The sequence below is a fragment of the Schistocerca americana genome, chromosome 11, assembly GCF_021461395.2.
Source record: "Schistocerca americana isolate TAMUIC-IGC-003095 chromosome 11, iqSchAmer2.1, whole genome shotgun sequence".
In the NCBI taxonomy this organism is placed as follows: Eukaryota; Metazoa; Arthropoda; class Insecta; order Orthoptera; family Acrididae; genus Schistocerca; species Schistocerca americana.
Window position 1 is genome coordinate 172,043,486 of NC_060129.1, and position 17,636 is coordinate 172,061,121.

The window sequence follows — 17,636 nt, forward strand, 5'->3', positions numbered from 1 at the left end:
CTGAAGGTATAGTTCATCATCAATGTATATAGTGGTCTGTTTGAACGAAAGAAAGGACGCTCTTGGTAACTTTTTGAAAAACGGCGATAGAGCCGATACGAAAGTCGCGCGTCTTGTTTAGTGATGAGGTGACGTATTCTTCGACAGGCGTCACGAATTATTGAAAACGTATCTAAATAAAATGTATATCTAATGTTCTGTAAACTGAATTGTATAACAAATTGTCTTGTATCTTCGTTATTCATTTTGTATTGGTGTTATTTGGGAAATGTTTATACTCTTTCACTATTTCAATTATTCATTTATATGTTGTGCTTTATCTGAAAGTATAGATGTTCATAACCAGAGCATGGGAATTAATATTCTAATAATATGGTGACATAGAAGAGCAATAAGACAGAACGATTAGTAATTTTGTAATGAAAATTTAAAAAAAAATTGTTTACGTCCAATTACAAGAAAAAAGAAATACTGAGTTAAAGGGAAAGTTAAAGATCTCAATAGAAAGCAAATACCAAAATGTAAAGGCTACTCCTAGAATTTTGCAATACCGCGATTTTGTTATTTCAAAATTGCGATTTTGCCTCACGAAAAACGCACAGTTTTGGAAAGAAGCAACAGGGGGAATGTGTAAGATGCCTCTTACGTGAGGAAGACATTTTTACCAGTTTTAATAAATTATTGTCTCTTACTGATGTATTCACGATAGTTAGGAAGTGCTGTAGTCCGTAGCCGCTGGCTGGCTAGGTGACGACGCGACCGTGTGTCGCTTGTAGTGGGGTGGGCCTCGGCGCTGGACCGTAGAAACAGGCGTCAGCCTGGGAAATATACGTGACGGGAAGTACCGCCATCTTGGCGCCAAACTCACCGATTTTGTTTATTTATATTTAATAATTAAAGTCATTTATGACAACATGAATACTAGGAGGAGCCTCTGGATTTTAAAACTATTTATCATGATTCTGCCTCGTTAAAATTCACACCCGTTCATGAACAAATGCATATCTTAGTAAGTACGAACACGATCGGGAATCCACGAACTGTGACGAGCCTAGTAAGAGCCGCGCGCCAAAGTCGGCAGTCGGCGTTAAGAGCTCTTCCTGTCTTGTTCGATGGTAGCTGTGCTCTCAGTTACGAGTAGTTTGTGACACGAGTGTTTCATTATTGATGTAATAGGAATAAAAGTGATATTACGTAATTCTGAATGTTAGTTTCGAGTAAGTAGATGCCCCAAAGTTGATCGACAGCAATTTCAGATCATTAGCTTCCACCGACAGAGACATCCAATGCGCCAATGAAGAATCTGCACGGGACGACATTTACGAGAGCTGCACCGCGCACAGGTAGGAGGAAGTCCGACGACACGGCCCACCGAGGCGGATCGAGCAAGGTCCGACTCACACTCGCAATTTCCTGGCGGAAATGCTGACCAGTCATACTGTACGTCACATATACCACCCTCTAGGGACTCGCGGCTAAGCAGAGTAGTAACAGTACCAGTTTAGAAGCGAGGGGATCTTGCAAGTTTAAGTCTAGAAGGGTATTTCCGAAACCATAGAACTCTCTTGTAGTCCTTGCGCTAGAGTCTGGACTCCGAATTATGTCATGTAAAACCTAAATTAGCCTGGGACGATTTTCGGGATTAGCTGACATTATTTTGGCGTTAGAGTTCCATCTCGTTTCACTGTTAGAAGGAATACGTTTACTAACAATACTGTCAAGATTTGCTGTGCGTCTGGTAGACGGTTGGATGAAAGTAGGAACACCCTGAACTGTCCAAACAAAATCTCTACTCGTATTATACAATAACAGCTGTCCTGCTGAACTAAATCGAAACGATGTTCAAAACAGAGATGTCTGTTCAACAAATTCCGGAGCTTTTCTTTTACTTATTGTGCGTGGTATCCTTCCAAATACTCTCCTCCACAACTGATACACTGCTCCCAATGCTATTTCCACTTTCGGGAGCAGACTCGGTACGCCTCTTGCTGGGTCGCGCGAAGAGCCGCCTGTGCCAAATTTATTTTATCTCGTCTATCGTTGCAGGTCGTCATCCTCTGAACACGGTTTTCAACTCTGGGAATAAAAAAACTCCCTATGGGCCAGGTATGGAGAGTGCGGAAGATGCGGCAGCGCAGTGATTTCGTTTTTCGAGCGACAGTCACGCACCGACAGGGATGCACGTACGGGTGCGTTATTGTGACGCAAGAGCCACGAACTGTCTCGCCACATTTCGGGCCGTTTCCATGTTGCATTTCCTCACAGAAGCCGCAATGCGTCCCGATAGTACCACCGATCAACAGTTTGTTCTTGTGGCACGAATTCGTGACGAACTAAACCATCAAAGTCAAAGAAACCTTTCAGCACGGCTTTGGCACTTAATCCGACCTGACGAGCCCTTTTTGGAGAACCTTCCCCGACCGGCTGTCAAGATTGACCCTTGGTCTCAACATCATAACTGTAGACCCACGTCTTATCAGCATTTATGAGTCTCTTAAGCAGCATCTAGTTCTCATCTGCGCGATGCGAAAGCTCTTCGCAGATTGTGAGGCAGAGGTCTTTCCGGTCTTCACTCACCAGCAGTGGGACGAACTTGGCGGTGACACGATGCATTGCGAGATGCCGTGTCAGGATTTCGTGACGTGATCCGACTGAAATGTTACATTCTTTTGCAGTCTCTCTGGGACAGTCGGTCTTCGATTGGCACGTGCAATTTCGCTGGCGTTCCTGACACTTGCGTCGTCGAAGGGCATCCTGAACTGTGGTCATCTTTAACTTCCGCCCGGCCATTTTTAAACCTTGTGAACCCTCCGTAACACCGAGTACGGCTTCAAGCACTCATCACCGTAGGCTTCCTGCATCATTCGGCGTGTCTCCGTAAAGGTGTTCTTGAGCTTCACGCAAAATGTAATGCAGACGCGTCGCTCCTGCAACTCTGGCATCTGGGAATTCGCAGACTGTGCGACACGACGCTCTGCTCGACACAGTGCTGAACAACAGCTCAGGCCCTCCGCACTCGCAGCCGCCGCCGCCGCCGCCAGCTGCCCGCCCCACCACTCCCCGGGCTGTCAGGCTGCTGCGGCTGCGCAGGCGGGGCGACCAGCTGCGAGCGACTCGGCGGTCCGAGTTGCCTCGTGTCCTCCTGTTTTCGCGCCATCAGTGGCCATACAAAAATTTGTGTTAGATCAGGATGTGCTAAAATTGGTGCTGCTGTTAGTGCGTTTTTCACTTTTAAAAATTCTTCATTGGCTTGTTGGTCCCATACCCATGGCGTGTTTTTTCCAGTCGACGCACATAGCCGTGGTGTTGCGAGAGAGTCGATCCAAATAAATTTTTTATAGAATCCAGTGAGACCTAGAAATCCTCTGAGAGTTTTCTTATCATATGGAGTACAGAATTCGTTGCTTGCTGTTAGTTTTTCTGGGTTGGGCGTTACCCCTTTCTCTGAAAATAGATGTCCTAGAAATTTGACCTCTCGCCTTCCGAATTAGGATTTCGTTATATTTACTGTGACCCCATGCTCTTTCATGATCTGTAAAAACTGATTTAATGTGTCGTTGTGATGTTCCCAAGAGGGTTCTGCTATAATTACATCATCAACATAACAAGTAATTTTTTGTAAAATTTCAGGACTGAGTATAGTATCAAATCCCCTAATAACCGCTGCTGATGATATGTTTAAACCAAATGGCAATCGTTTAAATTGGTAACATCTACCGAATACGATAAACGCTGTAAATTTTCTACATTCTGGGGCCAATTCTATTTGCCAGAAACTACTCCGTAAATCAATTGATGAAAATATCTTAGTACCGTGGAAGTTTTGTATCAGTACCTCTAATTTTTGTGGGCGATCTGTCTCAGTGATAATGATTGCGTTGATCTGTTTGGAATCAAGCACTAACCTGATGCTCCCATCTCGTTTTTGTACAATATGGAGTGGGCTGTTATATGTGGAGGTAGCTGGTTCAATAATATCATCATCTAGATATCTCCTAGAATACTTTATTCCTGTAGCTTAATGGGATTGTATAGGGTGGCACTCTAAATGGTTTGTGCTGTTTTACTTCAGACTTGTACTGAAAGTGTTTAATACTGCCAGTCTTAGGTAAAAATACCTCTGCTTTATCTCGTAAAATACCCTCTAATTCTCTTTTACTGTGTCCCGAAATACCTTGAACTTTTTGCAATTTTTCGTCGATTTCTTTATGGACTTCTAACATGAGTTGAGGCGATTCCCCCTTTTGTGCATACCATTCTAATTCTTCATCCTCTTTATCTCGCATCATTCTAATTTTAGCTTTTGCTCAAAGAGAAGTGTGACATTCCCGAATGTTACGCTACCTTTCCCCATATCTATCATCGCTCGTCTCTCACTTAAAAAATCTGCATCTATAATCAAATCTACAGTTAGTTTAGGTATAATCACGAAGTTGGCTTCGATCTTTTGACCTTGACACGAAAGAGTTAACCTTGTTAGTCTCGTAACTTCCGCAGCATTGTTTCTAATAGGACCTCTTACTTTAATCTTACGTGTTTTCAGAACTGGCAATTCCTCATTGGCATTACACTGCATGAATAAATTTTCTGAGATCGCGGTCAGTTCACTTCCGCTATCAATTACAATATTGACTGGGATATGCTTTACCATGGCCTTCAAAATTGGTTGAATTTGAAAGGGTTGGTTCTGTTCTTCTTCTTCTTGCATCAACGAATCCTCCACTGAATCATACATGAGTCTTTTCAGGACTTTCCCCTGTGAATTCGAACTTTCTGTAGGATAGGCTTCGACTGCTACTTCTCTCTCTTTTATTTCCTCTTCTCTATTTCTTCCTTCATTTACGCTTTCTTCAACATCCTCTACTTTTTCCTCATCCTCGTCTATCTTCTCCTTCTTCGTCACTACTTCCACATAATCGCATCTAAATGCTCTAATTATCGCTTCATAACTTCCTTAATTATATACGTTGGGTTGTGTGCCCACTAATAACTTATTTTCAACTTCTGTCGACTGCGCATTATCCTCCTTGAATTCGCTTTCCCTGGTTTCCATCTCAAATAGCTCTGCAATACTCATTACTTCGTCCTGTCCTCCTACATTCGTTTTGCATGCCTCTCGTAATTCATCTTCCTCGTCAGTATTCTCCCAATTAATTTCGTCCCAACACGATATTATTATTTTCCTGTCTTCGTTTTCATCTGGTCCCTGCGGATTTGTTTCTTCCTTCTTCTCTTCTCGTGATAACGTATTTACTTCTCTGTTCAAGGTGCTGCAATTGTCCTGCGTCATTTTCTTTGGCATGGGCGTTTAGCTGTCAATTCGAACGTTTTTCGGGGTTTGGTGGTCTTACCTCCACCTCTTCTATCTGTATTCTCTTTTCTTGTTCAGCTAGTTGATATTGGTTTCTTTGTTGATAATTTGTCGGTCTATTGGTTCTCCAATACCCGTTCCAGTTGTTGTTATTCCCTCTGTAATAGTTGTTGCCGTTCCTGGGTGAATTATAGTTATTGCCATATTCTCTTCTAGATCCATAACCGTTTCTTTGTTGAAATCTGTTGTCGTTTCGTGGTGCGAAGTTATCACGTGGTTCGTAATTATTGTTTCTTCGTACTGTGTCTTGTGGATTCCACTGCTTTTTGCTTTCGTTTTCACGTGCGCTTCGTCTTTTTTTGCGTCATCTTCCGAAAATATGAACTCTAGTTCCCTTAGAATACCTTTAAATGCTTCGACGTCATTGCCTCCGCGACCTACTAATGATTGCTGGTATTTTAATGGTAACTTGATCGCGCATAATTTAATCAACTCTCCGTCACTATATGGTACATCTAAGCATTGATTTTTCTTTGCCATTACTTCGAAAAGTTTCACGGGACTCTTCTCTCCTGAATTTTCAAAATATGGGTTCTGTAATAATTCGTACTTCACTCTGTTCTGTGCTTCGCTGGACCAATATCGTGAGAGAAGCTTCTCTCTGAAATCTTCGTACGATCGGCATGTCGCTGCAATATTCTGCATGGTTTCTGCGACTGTTCCTGACATGTGTGCACATATAAAGTCTAATTTGTGTTCTGGTAATCCTACTCGGAACTGATCAATAAAAGTTCGTGGATGTAATGAGTTTCCTTCTCGAAAGTGTTGTAATTTTATGACTGCGAGGAAATGATCGTTGTTGTACTTCGTCATAGTTCCATATGAAATTCGCGATTCTTCGCCACTTTTGTTTCTGATCATTTCTCCAGTCGTTCTTTCCGGTTGTTATAGATCCATTGGATACTGTCCACTGTAACTTTCGCCTACCCTTGCGTAGCATCGTTGGAGTGGTACGCAATAATTTTCTTCCATCGGTTGTGAACGTGTAGCTGAATGCACTGCACTGTACTCTTCGCGACCTGGCCGGCCGAAGTGGCCGTGCGGTTCTAGGCGCTGCAGTCTGGAACTGCGAGACAGCTACGATTGCAGGTTCGAATCCTGCCTCGGGCGTGGATGTGTGTGATGTCCTTAGGTTAGTTAGGTTTAATTAGTACTAAGTTCTAGGGGACTAATGACCTCAGAAGTTGAGTCCCATAGTGCTCAGAGCCTTTTGAAACATTTGAATCTTCGCGACCTGGCTTTCCATTGTCAGGTATTGGTTCGGTATCTTGTCTGGCTAACCTTGCCGCTTCATTGCACGATCCAGACTGTCTTGAAACATACATTTGTGGTTCCACATGTGTTTGTGGTGCCGTTTGTTCATCAAGAATTTCGAAACGTGTTTTTTGCGGTGCAGGCTGTCTGGAAATTTTATTCTACTCACAAAACATTGTTTACAAATTACACTATTGATAAAAGGAAATATTTTAATACAGGATGATAAAAACCAACTGTGTTCAACAAAAATGTGAACGAATATTCCCTGAGTGGGTTTCCAAGTTCTACAATGGATCGAAGGATGACCTATGCCATATCACATCTATAATCTAGGTTTAAATTAAGTTTCACAAAAGAGAAAACTATCAAAAAGGTCTACAGTGACCCTCAATTATCTTTAATTACTTATGTAACAAGTCGTTAATTACAGTGGCTGATGTGGCTTCTCAATAACTATATAACAGAAAAATCATCGCGTTTCAGATTTTAGCTTACGTAGCAAATGTGAATACCATCAGCTTTAATTGGAAGCAACTCTCTCCTAACTTCTCCTTACTACAATTTACCGAAGTTGGTTTAAAAAAAACTATCTGGCTGCGTTTTCATCTGACCAATCAGGGTCTCAATGTTAACCTTAAGATCCGCCTACAAAAATTCTGTCTATCCAATGAGAAACGTTATAATTTTCGTGGTGGGGCAATGTTTTTAACGTTTGCAACGTAACAGAGACGCGAAAAAGTCTCACGTTAAAACTTGCAGCTGGTGTGGCCCTTTTAGTGTTATCGTAAGGTCTATACAGTTCTTCTGGAGGGCTCTATCTTTCAACATGGGCTGGGGGGTGGTCCTGGCGGTTGGCTGGAAACGTGGGTGTCCGTCCCTTATCGTCGGGCCTTCTAGCTTAACACGGTTCTGCCCTCGGCTTCTGTTCTCGTTTCTCCCCTCGGAACTGCGTCTGTCTCACTGTGGGAAGGTATGACACGCATTTAGGCATTCTTGTGTTAGTCTGTGGTATTCCATTTGCTCACTCGTTACTCGTATTACTTTGGTTAATTGAATGTCACGATTTATTCGGAGCTATGTGACATACTGCTGGATTTGCTTATCATGTCAGGGTTTTCATGCCTGACACCTTACATATCACCACCCTTCGAACTTCAATTTTGCGCTGAAGTTAGGCAATGATTGAATCGTTGTCTAAGTCAGTCAAAAATTATTCCTTTATCTAAATTTTGTTGCCTACTGTTCAGCCACGTTATTCTCGTTATATGCTAGTTTGTATTACTAATTTATATCTTTATATTCTTCCACATTATTCTCAAAAATATGTTTATATTGACAAGAGAAGAATATTTTATGCTATTATTATTGTTATTATTAATTTTTAATTTTTTTCTTTCTTTATTTAAGTGTGAATGTTTTTTTAAGGACTTTGTTATCGAAAGTGAGGAGTCTTTCACATCGATTTTCTTAGAAATTTTTTTAATAAATGTAGTAATTAAGTATAATCTATTCCTAACACATTTTCTAAATATCATGTACAAGTAAAATGTTTTTGTTTCTAGACACTCATTTGTTACACTAACAAATAAGAATTATTTCCAAGAATTGCTTTGACAAAGAAATATACATACACAAATATTGAGATATTATCCTAACAAATGGTACAAATGTTAAAAAAAAGGGAAAACATCCAACAAGATAATTTTTTAATTTTTTGTTTTTATAAGGAGAAAATAAATGGCATATAGTTTTAGTGTTTATTATGCCATACTTTTGTTCTTTATATACCGTCCATTTCAGAACTATTGGTTGTAATTGCCGCTCACAGGCGAAAAACAACGTTGGTTAGGACAACGTGAATTTTTATTAGTGACTGCCGGCCGGAGTGGCCGAGCGGTTCTAGGCGCTTCAGTCTGGAACCGCGCGACCGCTATAGTCGCAGGTTCAAATCCTGCCTCGGGCATGGATGTGTGTGACGTCCTTAGGTTATTTAGGTTTAAGTTGTGCTAAGTTCTAGGGGACTGATGACCTCAGAAGTTAAGTCCCATAGTGCTCAGAGCCATTTTATTAGTCACTGGCAATTGTTTACAGTTACACCGTAATTATCGGTTATTGAGGAGTTTTTAGAGTAAGCCTAAGTGGAAAAGAATGGCTTGCATCGCGTCCTAAAACCGGTGAAACGAAAAGAAGATTGTTAAACGCTTCTACACTTCGAGAATCTGTAACCAGGACGGAGCTGAACTCCCCTCTTGTTGTACGGCACTGTCAGTTGTACAAGTCATTCTCCCTAAATACGAACCGGGGAAGGACCTCATCTTGTGGTATATTTAATGTAAAACTTAACTTCAGTTCCGTAAGCATCTGGTGCATTGCTCACTTTAGGTGGTCTCAATTGTTTTTCACTAACAACAGAGCTAATATCCATATCCCTCCTTTTTGATTCTGTGCAGTGGTCAAACATTCTACGAATACATTTTTAAATTACTAATTTAAAAACTACTTGCACAATTGTCCCCATTTATTATTTTTCGATCAGGCCAGATTTTTATCACTTGTGTGTCAACCGCGGCCCTCAGCTGACTCTTTACCAACTACTGAGCGTTTCTCGACGCCTGCGGCACATAAGGTCGCTACAGCTTTCTTGAAGATGTTTCGGCATTGTGTGCCTTATTCCTGGTTACTTGCGCCTATTCTTCTAGATCTATTTTGACGTCGACATAGAAGGTTTTATTGTACATCGTTTCGAATCAAAAATCTAGAATATGCGTTTCGTCCTCTTGCACTAATTGATTGTCGCCACGTATGCAAACAGCGGGTTCAATAAGCTCTGACGTTACTTCGAAATAAAACACAATGTGGTGTTAGAGACGTGTACTGCAGTATCAGTTTTCAGCTCACATTCGGTCAATTGAAACACATTCACAGCACTGACGTAGAGGCCCTCCATCACGTTTCCACTGCCTTTGACTGAAACGATGTCCACGCTCGCTGTCCGTTGCATTCCCTTGAACAGTCCGCCCCCCTCTCCAGTAGAGATCTCAGTCTGAGCTAGAGCACGAAGCCGACTGGGACCAGATCACGGCGATATGTTAAATGTTGCAGGATTGTGTTCCTCTCTAGGCCAAAAACTGACACACGAGGGCGCTGCTATGGGCCTGGTAGCAATGACAGAAATATGTACACCATCACACACCTCGCGTAATCTGTTCGAAGCAGATGGTTGCCCAGTGATTCTAACTTAACACTGCTAGTGCACAAAACTTGAGGCTGCGTTGGTCCATAATATATTCTCATCCTAAAATTCAGTCTTGGATTCTATTGATTCTAAATACACAAGTGTTTTCTACTATCTGAAAAAGACTCGTTTCGGGGCAAAAAATAGACGAATATGCTCCTCTCTGTCGGAAAAGTGGGGAACCAGCTGCCTCTTCCTCTTTCTACCTTTCTCACAAAATATTTTGTCATGCAAACGTGTTTGCGCTATTTTTACACAAATTATTATAAATAGCTTTATCTAGACAATCTTTGTAGTAAAATCTTTATACTCAGCATCTTCCTTTCAGCGGGCGTTTATAATTAAATGCTCCCTATTTAACAAGTTATAACGCAGAAACTAATTACTGTACAAGTACCAAACTTGGTAACATTAATGTCAGGAGTACGGGGTGCATTATTTCCAAGCATCACAGTGCCACCATCCAGTTCCAGCTGTGGCCACCAGATGCCGTGATTCATAGTCTCACACACCTGACCAGTCCCAGTGACTTGGTGACGTGTCAACATTAGCTTGGACGAAAGGAGCAAGGAATTATTGGCGAAGCTCTATTATCAAAACAACAGTAATGCTGCAGTTGCACTTCGAGAATATCGCCGGCTGATAGGATTACAGAAGGGTCCTCTTTCTCCACCTGCTGTGCGGAGCATGATGAAGAAGTTTGGATCAACTGGAGAACTGTGAGTCGCTCTGGGAAGAGGCCTACGACCGGTCGTGAAATCGCGGCTGCTATGGCAGACAACGCTGTGCGCAATTTTCGATCGTCAGGGGGTGCACGTGCGGTGTCACGACAGTTGAACATCCCGCGCACTGTACTGAAGGTGCTTCGAACCATTCTCAAATGGTATCCGCAAAAGACCTGTACCACACAGCAGCTTGTACCGCTGGACACACAACCACGTGCTGACTTCGCTCTCCACAGGAACTGAAGTTGGTGAGGCCTGCCCCTGGACCATCCTATGGAAAGAAAAAGTTCATTTTCTTCTGACAGGTAAACACACAGAACTGCCGAGTGTGGGAATTTTCAGCTCCAGTCACTGTGCATGAAGTTCCTCTGTATGGTGAACGTGTCACCGTATGGTGTGGCTTACATCCATATTCATCATTGGCCCATTCTTTTTTGAACAGGTTGGCACTCATGGGACCAAAGACGTGCAGTGTGACTGGCTAGCGCTACTGTGATATGCTTCACCAACACGCCGTACCCGCTCTACACGAGAGAGACGCATTGAACTCGGCAGTTTTCATGCAAGATGGGGCCCCACACTACATCGAGTTATCAGCTGATCGTTTCCCAATGCTTGGCCGGAACGATCACCTGGTCTCACTCCCTGTGGTTTCTGGTTGTGGGGCTACCTCAAGGACAGGGTTTACCAGGACCAGCGACACATTCACACATGTGCTGATCTGAAGGGCAGTGTATCAAGAAAGGTAGCAAGTATACCTACAGACATGATTCGTTCTGCTGTAGAGAATGCAATCTCGCGCTTCCAGATTTATCTGGACACTGATGGGCGCCATATAGAGCCCCTTTTGTAGCAGTAATGGTAGCGGTATGTAATGGTATGATATACTGTAGCAGCACATTGAAAGTGTTTCAATTTAACTGATTCTGCATTATTTCTCTTCCACATGTCCTTGACATTAATGCTACCAAGTTTGGTACTTGTACAGTACCTAGTATCTGTGTTATAACATGTTAAATAGGGGAAGTTTAATGATAAACACCCAGTATCTATATCTCTCTCCCACTGCCTTCTATGCTCCCATTGGAAATTTCAGCTGTCCGTCTCTCTCACTGTCGCTGTCTTCATCTCTTTCTCTCGCACTTCCTTGCCACTCTCTCCTTCTCTGCCACTTTCTCTCGGTACCACTCCCATTGCCATTCTTTTTCTCTTCCATTGCCGTTGGCTCTTTATTTCTCGCTTACAGTCTGCTGTCAGTCTGTGCAACCACTATTGTTTTCCCTCTACACATCTCCTTGGGTATCGTTTCCTTGGAAGCTTGACCTATAGGCTGGGAAAGTTTAACATACATGTATAGGGACTGGGGAAAAGTAGGCAAAGCCGGTTTCAGAGGGGAGAGGGGTGGGGGGGGGGGGGTTTGGAAGGCAGGTGTCCAGACACCCAATACTTAGCATGTGTGCTCTGCACGCATTTATCTTTTTTATTTGCACTACCCCTCTCTCTTCTCTGATCCCTTCCTCTTTTACAACCACTGTCTCTCATTGACCATCAATGTCTTGTCTCTCTTTGGCTCCAACCGCTATTGTATTAATCCATCACTTTTCCTCTTTCCGTGCCATTTTACCTCTCCACCACCAATGTTTCCTCTCTCTTTCTCTCTCACTGGCACTGTCGTCTCCCTCTTCCACCGTTATTCTCTCTCTTGCATCCTCGTTAAGGAGAAGCGAGAGCGAGTAGTCCTCACGCCAAAATTTCTGGTGAGGAAGGCGGACTGAGCGTTGCGGGAGCTGGTTCTCTAGATTTCTGTCAGAGTCTTTTAAAGAGGGACATATTCGCTACTTTGCACCCTGAGAGGAGAATTTTCCCGGTCATTATATTCTGTTCTCTGGCACAGGAAAGTGTGGTATTTATATAAAAACGAATTTTGCACATCACAAAGCTTTGACAGCTTATTGTGTACTCCAACACATTTACATACTTTGGGACATGTAAACAACAAATCAGTAAGTGTAATATAAGGTTAACATAAAATCGTCGCTCATCCAACACTACTTTACATAAAAATGCACAAAGTTTTGTGCCTACATAGGCTACACCTACCGTATACCAAGAAATGCTACGTTTGATTTGAATTAAAAAAATATTTGATGATAAAAGAAAAATTTGTAGAGTAGTTACGCTACCAGGTGATACCCTCGAATAATTTCCGGGTGAAGAAGGGTTGTATGGACGTGAAGTGCCCATTATACAGAGAAAGCAGGTCGTAAAGTTCTAATGGTAAAACAATGATTACTAAAAACAACATTTGGTGACCTCAGAACCCTAGCGATGGCTCCAGGACCCTTGACATATGTTCACTACGTTAATTAACACTACATGTACGTCTCAGACTTGATATTACGTTCAGACGTATGGTAATTCTGATACCCTGCATGTCTTCATGAATTTAATTTATTAAACACAGAGGGTACCTGTGGTCTAGGGGTCCCGCCCCTCGTGGTCTCGCGGTAGCGTTCTCGCTTCCCGAGCACGGGGTCCCGGGTTCGATTCCCGGCGGGGTCACGAATTTTAGCCGGCACGGTAGCTCAGCGTGTTCGGTCAGAGGGTTACGTGCCCTCTCTAATAAAAAAAACTGAGTTAATCGATCATCAACGAACTTAGAAGGATGTCTCACGCCGTCCGCCCCGAGCAGACGAAACGAACAAAAGCGAACAAAATGAGATTAAGAAAAAAAAGGGGGGAGGGGTAGCGTCTTTGATTCATAATCACAACGTCTTCGGTCCCGGGTTCGATCCCCGCCACTGCCTAAATTTTGATAAATAATCTGCATTGGCGACCGAAGACTTCCGGCATAAGAAGTCAGCCTCATTCAGCCAATGGCCTTGTCAAAGAGGGCGGAGGAGCGGATAGAGGTTCAGGGCACTCTCTTGTCCTAGGGGTGGGAAATTTCCCCTAAAGGCGGAAGAATCAGCAATGATCAACGACATGAGGATGCAGAAGGCAATGGAAACCACTGCATTAAAGACACATAACGTGTATCCACAGGACATGTGGCCTGTAATTGAAGAAGTGTCATCATGATCTCTCCATTGGCAAAAGATTCCGGAATAGTCCCCCATTCGGATCTCCGGGAGGGGACTGCCAAGGGGCAGGTTACCATGAGAAAAAGATTGAATAATCAACGAAAGGATAACGTTCTACGAGTGGGGGTGTGGAATGTCAGAAGCTTGAACGTGGTAGGGAAACTAGAAAATCTGAAGAGGGAAATGCAAAGGCTCAATCTAGATATAGTAGGGGTCAGTGAAGTGAAGTGGAAGGAAGACAAGGATTTCTGGTCAGATGAGTATCGGGTAATATCAACAGCAGCAGAAAATGGTATAACAGGTGTAGGATTTGTTAGGAATAGGAAGATAGGGCAGAGGGTGTGTTACTGTGAACAGTTCAGTGACCGGGTTGTTCTAACCAGAATCGACAGCAGACCAACACCGACGACGATAGTTCGGTATACATGCCGACGTCGCAAGCTGAAGATGAACAGATAGAGAAAGTGTATGAGGATATTGAAAGGGTAATCCAGTATGTAAAGGGGGACGAAAATCTAATAGTCATGGGAGACTGGAATGTAGTTGTAGGGGAAGGAGTAGAAGAAAAGGTTACAGGAGAATATGGGCTTGGGACAAGGAATGAAAGAGGAGAAAGACTAATTGAGTTCTGTAACAAGTTTCAGCTAGTAATAGCGAATACCCTGTTCAAGAATCACAAGAGGAGGAGGTATACTTGGAAAAGGCCGGGAGATATGGGAAGATTTCAATTAGATTACATCATGGTCAGACAGAGATTCCGAAATCAGATACTGGATTGTAAGGCGTACCCAGGAGCAGATATAGACTCAGATCACAATATAGTAGTGATGAAGAGTAGGCTGAAGTTCAAGACATTAGTCATGAAGAATCAATACGCAAAGAAGTGGGATAGGGAAGTACTAAGGAATGACAAGATACGTTAAGTTCTCTAACGCTATAGATACAGCAATAAGGAAGGCAGTACAGTTGAAGAGGAATGGACATCTCTAAAAAGGGCCATCACAGAAGTTGGGAAGGAAAACATAGGTACAAAGAAGGTAGCTGCGAAGAAACCATGGCTAACAGAAGAAATACTTCAGTTAACTGATGAAAGGAGGAAGTACAAACATGTTCCGGGAAAATCAGGAATACAGAAATACAAGTCGCTGAGGAATGAAACAAATAGGAAGCTAAGACGAAATCTCTGCAGGAAAAAAGTTAAGACATCGTAAAAGATATGATTGTCGGAAGGACAGACTCAGCATACAGGAAAGTCAAAACAACCTTTGGTGACATTAAAAGCAACGGTGGTAACATTAAGAGTGCAACGGGAATTCCACTGTTAAATGCAGAGGAGAGAGCAGATAGGTGGAAAGAATACATTGAAAGCCTCTATGAGGGTGAAGGTTTGTCTGATGTGATAGAAGAAGAAACAGGAGTCGATTTAGAAGAGATAGGGGATCCAGTATTAGAATCGGAATTTAAAAGAGCTTTGGAGGACTTACGGTCAAATAAGGCAGTAGGGATAGATAACATTCCATCAGAATTTCTAAAATCATTGGGGGAAGTGGCAACAAAACGACTATTCACGTTGGTGTGTAGAATATATGAGTCTGGCGATATACCATCTGACTTTCGGAAAAGCATCATCCACACAATTCCGAAGACGGCAAGAGCTGACAAGTGCGAGAAATATCGCACAATCAGCTTAACAGCTCATACATCGAAGCTGCTTACAAGAATGATATACAGAAGAATGGAAAAGAAAATTGAGATGCGCTAGGTGACGATCAGTTTGGCTTTATGAAAAGTAAAGGGACGAGAGAGGCAATTCTGACGTTACGGCTAATAGTGGAAGCAAGGCTAAAGAAAAATCAAGACACTTTCATAGGATTTGTCGACCTGGAAAAAGCGTTCGACAGTATAAAATGGTGCAAGCTGTTCGAGATTCTGAAAAAAGTAGGGGTAAGCTATAGGGAGAGACGGGTCATACACAATATGTACAACAACCAAGAGGGAATAATAAGAGTGGACGATCAAGAACGAAGTGCTCGTATTAAGAAGGGTGTAAGACAAGGCTGTAGCCTTTCGCCCCTACTCTTCAATCTGTACATCGAGGAAGCAATGGCGGAAATAAAAGAAAGGTTCAGGAGTGGAATTAAAATACAAGGTGAAAGGATATCAATGATACGATTCGCTGATGACATTGCTATCCTGAGTGAAAGTGAAGAAGAATTAAATGATCTGCTGAACGGAATGAACAGTCTAATGAGTACACAGTATGGTTTGAGAGTAAATCGGAGAAAGACGAAGGTAATGCGAAGTGTAGAAATGAGAACAGCGAGAAACTTAACATCAGGATTGATGGTCACGAAGTCAATGAAGTTAAGGAATTCTGCTACCTAGGCAGTAAAATAACCAATGACGGACGGAGCAAGGAGGACATCGAAAGCAGACTCGCTATGGCAAAAAAGGCATTTCTGGCCAAGAGAAGTCTACTAATATCAAATACCGGCCTTAATTTGAGGAAGAAATTTCTGAGGATGTACGTCTGGAGTACAGCATTGTGTGGTAGTGAAACATGGACTGTGGGAAAACCGGAACAGAAGAGAATCGAAGCATTTGAGATGTGGTGCTATAGACGAATGTTGAAAATTAGGTGGACTGATAAGGTAAGAAATGAGGAGGTTCTACGCAGAATCGGAGAGGAAAGGAATATGTGGAAAACACTGATAAGGAGAAGGGACAGGATGATAGGACATCTACTAAGACATGAGGGTATGACTTCCATGGTACTAGAGGGAGCTGTAGAGGGCAAAAACTGTAGAGGAAGACAGAGATAGGAATACGTCAAGGAAATAATTGATGACGTAGGTTGCAAGTGCTACTCTGAGATGAAGAGGTTAGCACAGGAAAGGAATTCGTGGCGGGCCGCATCAAACCAGTCAGTAGACTGATGACCAAAAAAAAAAAAAAAAAAAAAAAAAAAGGAACACTACAAAACCCTGTTTGTTACAATTTGCTGTGAAGTTCAACTTAAGCTCACGTACTTCCCATCACTTCGTCTGTGAATACCGTAGTCGCTCACCATGCTTAGAGTTACTGATGCCTGCGAGAAGTTAGCTGTGGCGGCTGGAAATTCTAAGTGATTTGACTTCTACCGGAGGCTGTTCTCCCTCAGAGCCCAGAATCCAGGTCCCCCTCTCATCTGTAGTGTCCTCTGGTGAGTCTTGGATCGCAATAAATTCCGCGAAGCAGTCCCAGCAAGAAGCAAAATTTCCCTGTGGATAATATGCGGAATAATGGTAGTGAATCTTCTGAGAGGTACCCAATAAGTCCATTATAAAGTTGCAACAATCTCCCTTCCATACTCAATTTAAAGATAATTAACCAGCTTCGTGGCTTTTTGGTGCCGGAAATCTGAAACGGACAACTCTTAACTCCCACTATCTGTCCTATTCAATGTTTTAGCCAATAAGCTCTCTTCTCAATGTACAGAAAGCGATTTCTCTTTCCCTACTTTACACTTCATTCATATTAAACAATCGTAGCTGTTCTATTTCTCAAAAAAGTCAACAAGAAAGCACCGACCTTATGGTTGGGGGTCCCACGTCGCTTAAACCAAAAGTCCCCTACAGCTTCCCATCTCGCCCCACTTTAGAGATCGTATCTGCCCACAGCATCTGGTCTGTTGTTCCCCAGAAAGCTGGATACTTGCGGAGACAAGAGCGCTATGAAACTGATCTCCCACACTGTATGCAATCTCTTCATCACCAACGAATGCCTACTTCAAAGACATGATGAAATAGCGTACCATCGTTTAGGACGCAGAATAGATGAAGCCATATTACGAAGTTCAAATGACATTCAGTGTACTGTTCCGGACATTCTACCTGCTCTCCTTGTTCACCTAGCAGGGTTCGCCTTCCGGAAGACATACAGTAACTCTCATTGGGTGAATGCTGGCTGTCTCCCCTGCTGAGGTG

The 17,636-nt window shown here is 42.7% G+C and overlaps 1 protein-coding gene across 1 annotated transcript in view; it reads right to left on the minus strand.

Annotated features, from left to right (window-relative positions):
• Window positions 1-3,001: 3,001 nt before the first annotated feature.
• LOC124553485 overlaps window positions 3,002-17,636 on the minus strand; it is a 65,264-nt gene continuing 50,629 nt past the window's right edge. Inside the window, exon 4 of the mRNA XM_047127341.1 lies at window positions 3,002-3,142. Within this exon, the coding sequence (XP_046983297.1) occupies window positions 3,002-3,142 (141 nt within the window). The remainder of the gene's footprint in view (window positions 3,143-17,636) is intronic.